General features: G+C 43.1%; 1 protein-coding gene across 1 annotated transcript in view; it reads right to left on the bottom strand.

Annotated features, from left to right (window-relative positions):
* Positions 1-14066, bottom strand: part of Map3k5 (mitogen-activated protein kinase kinase kinase 5) — a 206024-nt gene that overhangs the window by 143633 nt on the left and 48325 nt on the right. The window contains exon 2 of the mRNA XM_005360963.3: positions 787-926. Coding sequence (XP_005361020.1) covers positions 787-926 — 140 coding nt within the window. The remainder of the gene's footprint in view (positions 1-786; positions 927-14066) is intronic.

Below are 14066 nucleotides of genomic sequence, written 5' to 3' on the forward strand. Positions count from 1 at the left end.
CTGGCACTCACTATATAGAGCAGTCTGGCCTTGCACGCACACAGAGCCACCAGCCTGTGCCTCCTGAGTCCTGGGATTAAAGCTGTGTGCTACATACCTCATAGCTAGAGCCTTTCGGCCGACTACATTGGATGAGTAAATGCCTGTATATTGGCAGTTGCTTATTAATGGAGAAAATGATACTACAGCAGGTTGAATTTTGCAGAAACATTGTTTCTGTTGTCTTCTCCCATCTTAGCTGAAAGTATACACCATTTTCCGGCGCTATGCAGTGAGAGGGTCTTATTGAAAGCACTTTTAGTTGGAGCCTGGTGAGCAGAGAGAAGTCCCCAGCCGTCTGGCAAAGCTTGGCATATCTCATATGATCTTTATCAACAGTATGGACTGATGACTTCCTGTTTTATGAGTTTCGTTATTGTAGATGCGTGTTTTGTTCCTGACATTTTGAGGCAGGACCTCTTTCTATGTCTCCCAGGCTGACCTAGAACTCAAGATCCTCCTGCTTGGATACCATAAGAGCTGAGATTACAGGCACCAGCCACCAATCTTCCTTGCTGAAACATGACCTGGAACTCAGAAGTCAACCAAGCTTTTCTATTAGCGTATGATCACAGTTTTATATTCAGTGAGCTCGACCTCACAAGGTTACCAGTAATCCCTGCCCAGTTACCGCACCAACAAAAATAACAACTCCCACATGTAAGCTGCTTAGAACGGTTTGGGTGACAGAAATGCCGCCCTCACTGCTGGTGTGGAGGGCAAAGGCTGAGGGAGCAAGGGTGGTACCTTCAGGGACTGAAGAGAGTCGGAGTTAGTATCACAGTAGAGGATGATGTTGTTGGCCATACTGAAGCTCTCTCTCACCCCGAGATGGTAAAATAAGGATGGCTGCCGGAAGGCGTCGCTCATCTCCACCACTGCAATATCTGCAAGCAGAAAAACCAGAAGATGACGCCTGGGTCATGCCCAGTAAGCATACATGTGTCTCAATAGCTCAGTACTCAAAGGAGGAAATGGGGAGAGAAGGGAGGGATTTTCCCTCTTTGTTTACCACTGAGTTTTGAATGCAGGTCTGCCGGAAGTGGGTTATAAGAATTCAAGAAACCTGTACTTAAAAAAAAAAAAAGCAAAAAAAAAAAAAAAAACCAAGAAAAAAGTCAAACAAGTATTGCAAAGCAAGGAAGGGCTGCAAAGGTGAGAAGCAGTACCTGAGGCTCTGCTTGGTTTCGACATTACAAGGTAATTACACCAGTTAGAAAACTGGTAAAAGGTCCATAGACTATCGCAGTCACACACAAGATTATTTTTTAAACATAAATGCATTAGCCAGTCCACAATTATCTTTAAAATGAATTATTAATTCATATATGGTCAGTTTGTGGCAAGCATGATCAAGAAAAAGAAAAAAACCTGGAGGTACAGACCATTGTGACTAGGGAAAGTAATATAATCACAGATGCAAATATGGCAAAATCAACAACGCCTCATATCAAGTAACGAAAACCTGAAAACAGTGTCGCAGGAACAAAACTGAGCTTCCTCTCCATCTCCTTCAGGCACATCAATAAAAATGTATAAAGGGAACTAATGTAATGTGCCCAACATGGAGGGGAGGCATGCAGGAACAGAACTAAGTCAGAGCTGAGAGGTGAAGGTCATTGCAGAAAGAACTGGGAGGGCAGGGGACTTCTGTGACAAGTAAACTGCCTCAGTCTCTAATAATCCAATCCTGCCTGCTCGAAGACTGACCCAGGGACTTCCATTGCCTTAAGCAAACATCAAAGCTGAGCTCCTAATGACTCCTAGTGCCACACTCACAACTCAAGAAAGACAAACAGTGCTGTGGGATTTTACGATAGTAAGCAATCCATGTCTCATTGTTAAATACTGACCTCTCATAAACGGCCCAGAAATAAGACCAACTGTGGTGGTCTGAATGAGAATGGGCGCCATAGGCTCATGTGTTTGAATGCTTGCTCCACAGTTACCGGAACTATTTAGGAAGGGCTAGGAGGTGTGGCCTTATTGGAAGAGTTGTGTCACTGGGGGTGGGCTTTAAGGTTTCAAAAGCCCAAATCAGCAGCCCCCCATCTCTTTCTCTGCCTGCTGCTTGTGGATCAGGACATCAGCTCTCAGCTACTGCGCCAGTCCCATGCCTGCTGTCACACTCCCCACAGTGACAGTCATGGACTAACCTTCTGGAACTACAAGCAAGCCCCCCACTAAGTGCTTCCTTTTACAAGTTGTGTTGATCAGTCTTAGTCAGTGTTCTATTGCTGTGAAGAAACACCATGACCAAGGCAACCCTTAAAAGGAAAGCAGTTAATGGGGTGGGGTGGGGTGGGGGCTTGCTTACAATTTCAGAGGTTTAGTCCATTATCATCATGGCAGGGAGCTTGTAGGCATGTAGGCAGCTGCTGGGCAGTAGCTGAGAGCTTGATGTATTGATCTGCAGGCAGACTGGGGGCGGGGCAGATAGACAGACTGGGCCTGGAGTAGGCTTTTAAAACTTCAAAGCTCACCCCCAGTAACACACAACAAGGCCACGCCCACTCCAACAAAACCACACTTCCTAATTCTTCTAATCCTTTCAAACAGTTTCACTCCCTAAGCATTCAAATATGCCTAAGCATTCAAATATACGAGCCTGCAGGGCCATTCTTATTCAAATCACCTTAGATCTGGTGTTTCACTACAGCAATAGAACAGTAACTAAAGTGCCATGTTTTCTCTCACTTCCTTGACAGACCCTGCCTAAAACTACTTTTCAATAAGGCCTGGAGGTCCTAGAGGAATGGGCAAAACAACCACAGGTTCAGGGGAGCTTCCTCATTCTCTCCAAATGGCACCGTGACAGCCACAGCTCATCCAGGGCGCAATCAGCACAGGCCATGAGGACTTCCTCCCGCCCATGCCCTTGCTCCCGGTCTGACACTTCACAGCTGCAGGGTGTAGAACACGTGATGTTGGCAATATCTTTCCTGTTGTCCTTTCCTTCCAGACTTCCTGATTCAAGGGACCATTGAGTACCTGCACTTTCTCCAGATCAATGAGTCCCCTTTCCCTCACAGCCGGTTTCAATCTGTACCCTTCATGGTTCGCAAAACATGACCAACCAACCAGATAGCCTGAACTCTGTAGTAAATGCGGCGTCACCTCCACAGAATGGAAGGCTCCTTCTTCCTCTGGGTACTCCCTGAAAGAAGACTGTATGCTGAAACTGGGTTTCACTCCAGACAGCAAGGAACTCCTGTTGCCTACAACAGACATTGTCAGGGTGAACACCGCATATCAAGGAGGATCCACAATGAGTCTCCTGTCTTTTCTTCCCTTTGACTCATCCTGGGATGTATTATCAAAAACTCAGTCCAAGTCTGATCAAGATCTAGATCACCGAGGATTTCGTCCCTGTATAAACAGGCTCAATTCTAGACCTCTGCCTACCTGAGCATTACTTGGTAACTAGTTTAGCTCTTAAGTCTACATAGGAAGCCCTGATCTAACCTGGCTGGCCTTTCTCAATGTTTAGGTAATACTATGTTGTTGAGATACAAATTCTCTGCCTTGCTTCTACTAACAGCATACTTCAAATTGAAGCAAGTGTGTTATAGGTTCTCTGAGTTTCTAGCTAGAGCCTTCCTAAGAGGTAATCTCATTTAATTCTTTGTATCATTTTGTTACTGTTGGTCCCAGTTGTTAGCTTGGATCTAGGAGTTGGTATTTCTGCTTATGTGTCTGTCTGCCACCTATAGATATTTTTATGTGAAATATTCATATAAAAAAGTCCCCCAAATGCCATATAAACAAACAGGTATACACACAACCTTAGTCTTAAGTCCTTTTAATTCATATGACTTAAACACATCTAACAAATTATTTATTTGAAATTTTTAAAACAGAGATTTACTTGGCCTATGTGAACAATGATACCAAATAATTTAAATGAAATATTAGCAAAACATGACCAAATAACTAACAGCTTAAGTGTGAATAAACACGTTTTGGGAAAAACAAAAGTGACCAGGAGTGTCTATGTCCAGGGTCATAGGGTTTTAAGAATTATCCAAATTACCCAAGGATTTTGTAAAGGAAAGTAAGACAAAAAGGAATTCGCAAGTATGAGAAAAAGATACAAAAAGTTATAGGGATGAAAAACTTTTCTGGTTAAAAATTTACTTTGAATGAGAAGAGATTTTATGTTTTATCATAATAATAGCTTACAGTTTCCACAGAGTGCCTCAACCTTTTGACATCTTTAAAAACTGAGTCTTATTTTAAAACATACCTATTAACCCACTATCCATTCTCCACGATGGGTATAGCTGACCTTTCTAGTGACTAGCCATGCTTAAGGGCTAAACCAGTAGGCTAAAAAAGCTAATATGATGGCAATACTTTGGCTCTTGCCCTGTTATCAGCTGGGTCTTAGGGGACTAGGGGACAAAAATCACCTCTATAAAGGTCTTACAGCTCTAGTAATATCAGAGAGGGGTCACAGAGACCTCTAGAGACTGGACATTAATGGGGACATGTTCTACAAAGAAGAGAGTCATAAAATACCCACAGGGCTTCCAGGGATCAACAAGACCTTAACCAGTCCCAGTATACAGCACAGCTGCTCTTAGTACCCCTAAGGAGCTAAGGGGTCCTCCAAGGTCCCTAAAAGAACCCCTAAGGAGTCTCAACTGTCCATAGCAAAATCAAATTTGAAGTTTTGCCTACCTATATGGAAAACACAGAACAGTAATATACTGCCCCAAAAATAATCAATAATATTAAAAACTAATTTTCACAGGCTCAACCAGGGTTCTCATCCTGACATGGTTGGCCTGGAAATTCGATGCCCCAAAGTTCTACAAAAACAATTGCTCAAGTAACCAACTTTCGTCAATTTACAAACCTTCCCAGGACCTTGAAACTCTCAACAGCAAGGCCTTCCCTGGATTTCCAATAACAGATTCAGGAAGTGCTTGGCATTTTTCTTTTAAACTTCAAACCTTATTATACAACCTTACCAATAAATTCTGCTACCTTATTGCCAGATCCTAAACCTGAGGTATATCTATGACCGTCCAGTGTAGAAACCATTGACCTGCTGCAATGCTAACTGGGATGTACAAATCTCCCCACTTCCCAACCTGAAGCCACAGACAGAAGCAGTTCCATGGTGGCAGGACACAGGTTTCTGCAAACAAAGTACGGAGCCTCACGGAGGTCACAGCATCTGGACGATTTCAGGAAAAATTCCACCTCAGACCAATAAGCCACTCATCACCCTTCTTACGGCTCGCCAGACACAGACATGAGGTTTGATGTCACCCGTGCTTCCCAGGTGGAAGTGTTGGATATATGCATGAAAGGACTTAATGCTACATGCTAGCCACAGAAGACCTGGTTAGCCCTGGGCCAACACTCAGCAGTCGTTCAACTCGCTTTCCTGTATGAGTTGTAGAATAGGCTGTTGATGGAACACTGTATATTGGCAGTTATAAAGATAATCCCCCTGAGATTTGCTTAAGACTGTTTCCTGATATAGTAAGTCTCTAGATCTGTGAAGAGGGAACATCTCTTTATTTATGCAGGTCTCCTTTGATTTATTTAATTAGCATTTTATAATTTTTCAATATACCAACCCTATACAGAGTTTGTCAAATTAATAGGTTTCAAATCAGGGGTGCTATTGTGAAAGATATACTTTTTGCAATTTGTAATAGTTCATTGTTCATAGGCACCTCTGGAAGATGAAACTGAATTACACACATTGACTTCTTTGTTGGTATGTTCTTTGGGGTCTCTACACAATTGTGTTATCTATAACTGACAAGGTTTTTGTTTCCTCCCGTCCAGCATCTATGCTCTTTACATCTTTTGTTTGCTTTTTCCTTAGCTAGGGCTTCCAGCAATATGGCACCTTCTAAGAAGCTGTATTTTATTATCTAACTTGAAAAGAAAAATCTTTATGACAACCTTCTGGCTCTTTTGGGTAACTTCTCACCAGTAGGACACAAACGGGTGAAAACCAGCTTCCATGAGAATGACTGGAAGGCATGACAACACTTTGAAGGAGGACATTTCAATAAACAAACACGATAATCTGCACTTGCCGAAGCGCACACTCAGGAGGGGCGGTTTATTGCTCTCTCTCACCAACACACGTCTCGCACTTAGTGTGTGTCAAGCACTAGATGTTTTCAAATATGAACTCAGTTCACCTTGAGAATGGACCTTGGCAGTAAATAATATTAGTATTTTGGGGCATTTGAAACAGAGACAACATCAGCACAGACTGACTAAAAGGCAGAAGCATCAGGATTCAGATCCCTGAATATGGCTCCAGAGTTCATGCTTTTAGGTCGTTCCTGAGTAACAACATCCTGCACCTGCAGGAGATGGAAGTTCATGACCTTAGAACACAAATGAGGTTTGGACAAAGCAGACTTGAGGACCAAAGCGTGTTCCACCTCCCACATGATTCGTGATCAAATGCAAACTCCCTCCCTTCCTCTCTCCATCCCTTCCTCCCTCTCCCCTCTCTCTGAGAATGATCTCACTGTGTAGCCCTGGCTGGCCTGAAACTTAATATGTAGACCAGACTGGCTTTAAACCCACAGAGATCTACCTGCTCTGTTTCCAGAGTGCTGAGATTAAAGGCATGAACCACCGTGCTCAGCCCCAGCAAGTGCTTTTAATTTCTACTCAGTTGAGTTCTCTGGTAATGCTGAAAATGTTAAATAACCCTAGACAAAGCCAGTCATTTTAAGTTTAGACCAAAAAAAACAAAAACAAAAAACCAACAACAACAAAAAAAACCAAAACAACAACAACAAAAACTTCAAGATTTTTACTTAAAGTATACTTTGTTTCCTTGCCCCAACCGGGTTAATGTTAAATGGAGCATAAAATTAGATTAAGTGATAGATTACTAAAGCATAATGAAGTTCAGGGCAATAACAAACCTGTTGAGCCGAACTGCACTTTGATCATCAAATAACATGATTCGTAATATATGAAGTTTGCGTTTCTCCTCTTTAATTGAATTTTTTCCTTTCACAATACAGTCTCTGTTAGTTAAATGGCCCAAATGAGTCACTGCTGCTCCTAAAACCCAGAGCTGAAAACAAAAACATTAATCTTTTGCTAATTTTTATCTATTCAATAGATTTTTTTTAATATCAGATAACTCACAACAAAGCCAGAGCCCAAGGATCAATGTGGCTAGTACTATACAGTCTATAGGTGGCTGCCCATCAGATGGCACAGGGCCAATCTCTAAGAGCTTCCCAAGTTGTCACACAAGCCCTCCCTATCCAATCACAATGGGTTAATTCCTAAGTCAACATACTAACACCAATTTAATGTGACAAACATCCTGAATACCTATCATACACACACGGCTCTGTTATCTGTGATGTACTGTGAAAGTTAAAAGGGAAACAGAGTCCTGCCTCCTTTGGGAGGGGTTAGAAACACACATTGGCAAGTGCTGATAAAAAGGTCAAGGTAGCTGGCACTGTGGAAAAATCAATAGGGGCACTCAGAGGTTGGAGCACTCGGTGCCATGTGGCGAGGTGAGGCGCAACAGTGTGAACAGGGCACTGTCTGCCTGGAGAGCTGGAGAACGAACAGCAAGCCCCAGAGAGTGAGTGAAACACAGCAGTCTCAGCCCATGAAACGCCGTGCAGGAGATGCCCAGGAAAACAAAGACGCCAGGGGGCTGGTCAGAAAGAAAGACAGGACACTAGGTCAACCATTCCCAAAGGATGAAGCAAGAACGGGCCCCTAAAGAACACGCCATCCCCCAAATACACATCCTTTGACTCTTGCATTCCAATGGTTTTCCCATTTGATGAATAATTTGATGAGAGATACAACTAAATCATTTTATGGGGATTTCTAAAATGTTACTTAGGATCTGCAAGCAGTGTCCTAGAAGGGTTCTGAAGATTAGATAGATAGGAAAGTGACAAGCATATAATGTTGGGAAACTACGACACTCCTCCTGTACGCTGAGAATGTTGGAATTCCTGTTGGAATTCTCAGGAAGGATAAGAGAAGACTCTATCACTGTTCTGACAGACTGTCCATTCCTCCTACAATCACTATCCGCCTAGCTTTAGTAGCACGGAGCCAGCCTCTTAGCTGTCGCCTGGCTAACTCTATTGTGTATAAGGATGTACATTTCTGTCAATGAAATACACAGGTCCACATTTGCCTCATCAGCAAACTAACATGCATGGTGATTCACACATGAAACATCCTCTCTCATTCTCTCTTGCTCGCATTCTCTCTCTCTCTCTCTCTCTTTCCTCCTTCCTCCCTCCCTCCCTTCTTCCCTCCCTTCCCCTGTCTCTCTGCCTGTCTCTCTCTCTTGGGGACTGAACCTAGCACCTCAGGCATACTAGTCAAACAATCTACCACTGAAGTACATCTCCATCCAATAACCATTCTTTCCTCTTTAAAGATTATTTTTATCTTAAGTGTATATTTTGCATGCATTTATATGCATGCTCTATGTGTGTGTGCCTGGTACCAACAGAGGCCAAAACTGGTACTGGATCCCTTGGAGGAGGAGTTAAAGATGATTGTGAGCTGCCATGAGGGTGCTGGGAACTGAACCTGGATCCTCTGCAAGAACAAGTGCTCTTCCCAGATGAGCCATCTCTCCGGGCACCTGTCCCCATTAACCATTCTCAATGGTTAAAGGAATGAAAATGGCATCTCCCCAACCCAGCCTAGTCCTGACTGGCTTAGTTAATAATGTGTCATAATTGGACTGAGGTAGTTTGCTGAAGCTACTGATTTTCACCTGAGAACGGAGGCCTGGTAGAGATGCTCAGAGGGGCGTCTGGCACCTCCAGGGGTGGCCTTTACAAAGCTGGACAGGCTGAAGAGGTAACTTAGCTATAAAGAGCTTGCTTGTAAGCATGACAGCCTGAGTCCTATCCCCAGAACTCACATCAAAAATCCAGATACGGCAACACACCTCTGGAATCCCAGCACCGGGGAGGCAGAGACAGGAGGACACCTGGGGCTCACTGGACAGTCATCTGTCTGAATCAGAAAGCTTCAGGGTCAGTAAAAGGCAGTCTTGAAAATTAAGGTGGCTATTGGTTGAGGGAGATGACTGATACTAATCTCTGACTGCCACAAACACAGGCACACATGCACATACACATGCAAACATGCACACATATATACAACAACAACAAAAATAATAACCGCACAAAACTATTAGGATTTTATGGGTGCTAAAGATAGTAAAGATTCTATGACTGACAACCATATGCAGCCATTGCAAGAAATGCGCGAAGGAGGCACGTGAGCAATTTAGCATAAAAACACGTATGAAGACAATGTTAATAAGTCAGTATCTGGTGATGAAGACTTATCTGAGTCTTTCTCCTAGAAATGATCTGGAAGTCAAGTTTATGGAAACGTAAATAGAAAGCCAACATAAATAAGTTTGCCTTTGTCTATCATCTACCCATGCCCGTGAGTTTTAATTAGAAGTGTGCAGGACCAAAGCTTGTTTTGAGAGCATAAGTCTACAGCCGGTGGGTGGATGACAGACAAAAGAAAAATGGAAAGAGGAGGAGTCACTTACGAAATGCCCAGAAGAAAATGGGCCCCTAAAATAAGGTAGAGAAAGTACGAAGGTGGGCAGTAGATTTTAGGGTTTGGATGAACACAGGCAAAGAAAAATGAAAGATTATGACTTGAACCCAAATAATTAAACATGCTCATGAACACAGAAAGGGACACAAAGCAGAAACTTCTTTCTTTGCAGTACTGAGTTTAAATTAGCTTGCACTTAAAGTCAGACCAGTGTATGTACATATATGTATTGCTAGATGTTATACACATGCACTCATGCCGGTAGTGACTCTGACTCTCAGCAAAAAGATTTGAATCAGAGGGAAAGATTTACGAGTCTCCGTGACAGGTAGCAGTAGGTGCAGAAGAGGCTGTCCAGCCAGCACTGAGCAAAACTGTGAACAAGGACACAGGAATTCCCCTCCTTGCTACACGCCCAATGGAAACACAGAGACACATTCACCTAAAGACATGCAACGAATGTTCATAGCAGCCCTGTTTGTAATCTATCATCCGGAGAAGAAGAAGAAGAAAGTGCAGCGTAAAGAAAGAGGGTGATGTAGAGTGGCAACCATGCTAAGGTCATCATAGTGAACACTGTGAGGAGGGGGGACGAGGTCAAGTGGGGCCCTCTTTCTGGGGAGAGTGCTGGTAAGGTGCTGCTTCTCCACCTAAGTGCTGGTTCTTGGGCATGTTTGGGGAAAACCAAAGCATCTCTGGTTAACCATTTTATCCAGAGTGTTAAAAGAGCTTCCGTGGCCCCTTACCAAAAATTTGATTGCCATGAAACAACAGAAACTTCTACTGCATTTTAAAGGTCAAAAGTCCAAAACGAAAATGTCATACGGCCAAGGCTTGTGTTGTGTGTGCATGTAATGTCAAACTGCCCTCTGCATCTCCTATCAAGATATTCAGGGTGGCATTTTAGGATCCACCCAGATAACCCAAGATGCTCTTATTTCATAATCCTTAACCTGTTCACAGCTGCAAAGACGTTTCTCCCAAATAAGTTAGCCCGAGAGCATCTAGAATTGTGATGTAGATGATGGGGCAGGAGAGGAACAATTTCTGTTGCCACGAGCATTACGGAGCTGTCACCACCCGATGAAAGTGGAGAACGCAACAGAATTCAGGGTGTTGGGTGAAATGAGGAAATAAAGTTATGAGTGGAGAAGACTCCAGAGACCTGCAGAGAAACAGGATTATTAGCCAGGATCTCTGATAAGGATGTTTCGTAAGAAAATGAGGAGATCAGATGACACTTAAGAACCAGAGGATTTTAGGGTTGGCTCAGTACATTTGAATACCAGCAAAAAATTAGGGCACCAAAGGGGTTAATTAATGTAGATGGGACAGAGGGGTTAGATTCTGTGGCAGAGAGGAGGAGTAATAAAGGATATTTTAAGTACAGGAAGGGAAGTATTGCATGGAAAACACAAAAGAAGGATGAAACAGAAGGAAGGAGGCTGAGGTCTCTCACTTTACCTGGTGAATTCTGCTGGACAGAGAGCTAGGGTCCTTCCACAGAGAACGCTCCAACCAGGAATGACTGGACCCACCTGAATCCTGAGGGCATGACCAGACATATGGCCAATGGTAGCTTGCCTGAGTTTCTGTGCGTTCCATTTGCACTCAGAGGAATTCATTAGTGTTTCTGTCGCTTGTGAGAGTGACAATGGTACCAGAGCAACAGAACGAGATGTGAACCCAGCTCCTTGGGAGACTGCCAAACCCTACTTTGCCATGGCTCTCATATGCTTCCAAAGAAGCTGTGTGAAGGAGGAATGATGGACCCGGAGAAACTGAAGACTATCCAGTCTTGTAGAACCTAACGGTCAGAGACCAAAGCCTGGTCCAAGCATAGAAGGTTCAGCCTCATGAATAGTTATTCTCAGTTATAGGTGGACTGGGTTGCCAAAGAATCCTTCCTTTCCGGCAAAGAATTTGGAGCACACAACATTGATGGTACCCAAATTCTGTTTTCAAGGAATCCTTTACACCAGCTCACAAAGAAGCTAGATAAGCCATGATTTGTATCTTCTACTGGGCCAATACTTTACGAAGATATTATTTTCTACACAGCTCGTGTGTGTGTGTGTGTGTGTGTGTGTGTGTGTGTGTGTGTGTAGGACAGCCCTAGATGTCATTCATCAGGCACTATGTCCTTGTTCTTGAGATAGGGTCTCTCACTGACCTGGGAGTCACTAAGTAAAACAGGCTGGCCGACCAGAAGAACCCCAGGAACTGCCTGGCAATGGCTCCCCACTACAGGGATTGCTAGTGCATGTCACCATGCCCGTCTCTCACAGGCACTTTTCTGTGCAGCAGCTGGCAGTGAAGTGACACCTCAATTATAGCACACACGGCAGTCCCCTATACACTATGGCTTATTAAACACACAAATTAAGGTCTTTTGTTGATTGTTTCCCAAGAGAGGGTTTCTGTGTGTAGACCCAGCTGTCCTAGATCTTGTTCTGTAGGCCTCGAACTCACAGAGATCTACCTGCCTCTGCCTCCCAAGGACTAGAATTAAAGGTGTGTGCTACCCCTGCTTGGCTTACAAAATTGGGTTTTATATTAGGTCATATTACTCTCTTTCCAAGTTTCCAATAGGGTCTAATTATGCATTTATTCATTTATTATTTACTATGGTTTCTTATATAGCCCCACACTGGCCTCAAACTTCCTTCTACCTACACTTCTGTGGTGCTTATATCACAGTTGTGAGTCACCACATCTGGTTAAGAATTTATTTCTTAATACTATGATAATAACGATAGATTAGGGAATGATTTAGAAGGACTATATGGCATTAGATGGGCGTGGTGCTACATATCTGTAATCCTAGTACTCAGAACAGGGGCAGGACCGTGGCCATGAGTTCAAGGTAGGGGGATGGAAAAAAAAAAACCTAAAATCCATTATCAGGCAGAGACCACCCTCTGCAGCAGAGGTAGAAATAGGTAGAAGTGAGGTTTCTATGGTAGCACACATATCTGTATCAACATTTCCAACTGCTGTTTGCTCCTCGGAATCCTTATACCTCCTGAAGGTATCTGGGTTTGAACCATCACACATTCGGTTTCTACCAACCCAGTTCATGCAGTATATCACAGCCCTAAGTAATTAATCTTTCTTAAGACACTGAAACGTCAGAACTTTCAACTTCAACTTCAGCTGAACTTTCAACTGAAAAGTCTGAAGGTTTTTTTTTTCAAAAAGTTTAATGTGCTTCTGATTGCAGATGAAGCGTAGGTTATTTGTTTCTTGCCTTGCTTGATCAATTTTAATTAAAATTTCCAAGTCGCATCTTCAGTCACGCTCCAGCAAGGTCTCAAGCACCCCGAGAACTATGTAGCTATGAGAATCTTACACGAGTAACCCCACTCCCCACGCACACCAAGTATTGGACCCAGTGAACTGACAGTTGCCTCCGCTGCATGAACTTCCAGCAACCATCTGGGAAGGAGCCTGTTCCTCACGGCTATGCATCTCGTGTAGGGTGTTACTGTCTATCATTCTAGACTTTCGCGACCTCTTCACAGAGCCATCAGAGAGCAGCCGGCGAGAACTTACACATCCCCTGACGTTGCTCTCCAGCAAAAATAACTGCGGCGATTCCATCACGTTTGACTGTTTTGATTGAAATACTTTCCTATCTTTGCTGAAGGAAAACTTTCTCACTCTCCTTTAAGTGTGCTATGTTTATATAGCACAGCAATCCAATAACCACAATTCGGACTCTAGAAAAACATATGGGAAAAATGATCTGGTTTTATTTATTTTTAATTACTGGGGGAGAGGAGAAAGAAATTGAAAATTCAAAGATTGAAGGGACAGTGTCAGTTTCAATGTAGATCTTATTTGGATCCTGCCAAAACTACAAATTCATCAGCTTTGTGAGACAAAGTTTGGAAAATGGTCAGAATATCTCATGACATTAAGAAAACAATTATTTTAATGGAACTGGAGAGAGGGCTCAGTGATCAACAGCATTGGTTGCTCTTCCAGAGGACCCCGTTCAATGACCAGCACACACATGGCAGCTCACAATTATCTGTAACTACAGTCCAACACCCATTTCTGGTCTCCAAGGATACCTCATACATGTGGTTCACAGACACACATACACAGTTAAAACACCCATTACACATGAAATAAAATGGAAAAAAAATAAAAGAATCACTTTAAGTGTCACAAGGTACTGTCGTAGTAAGCCTTATCTTTTATAGGAAAAAATATGTAACATGGTAATTAAATTGTATGAATGCTGAAAATGAAAGGTGGTGCCTAGCTACACACACACTATATATATATATACTTCGTCCAAAAGATTTTATTTTCTCCTCAGGGGGTGGTGGTGTACACTTTTAATGCCAGCACTATGGAGGCAGAGGTAGGTGGATCTCTGTGAGTCTGAGGCCAGCCTGGTCTACAGAGCAAGTTCCAGGATAGCCAAGGATACAATGAGA

Source organism: Microtus ochrogaster, linkage group LG4, assembly GCF_000317375.1.
Source record: "Microtus ochrogaster isolate Prairie Vole_2 linkage group LG4, MicOch1.0, whole genome shotgun sequence".
Classification (NCBI taxonomy): Eukaryota; Metazoa; Chordata; class Mammalia; order Rodentia; family Cricetidae; genus Microtus; species Microtus ochrogaster.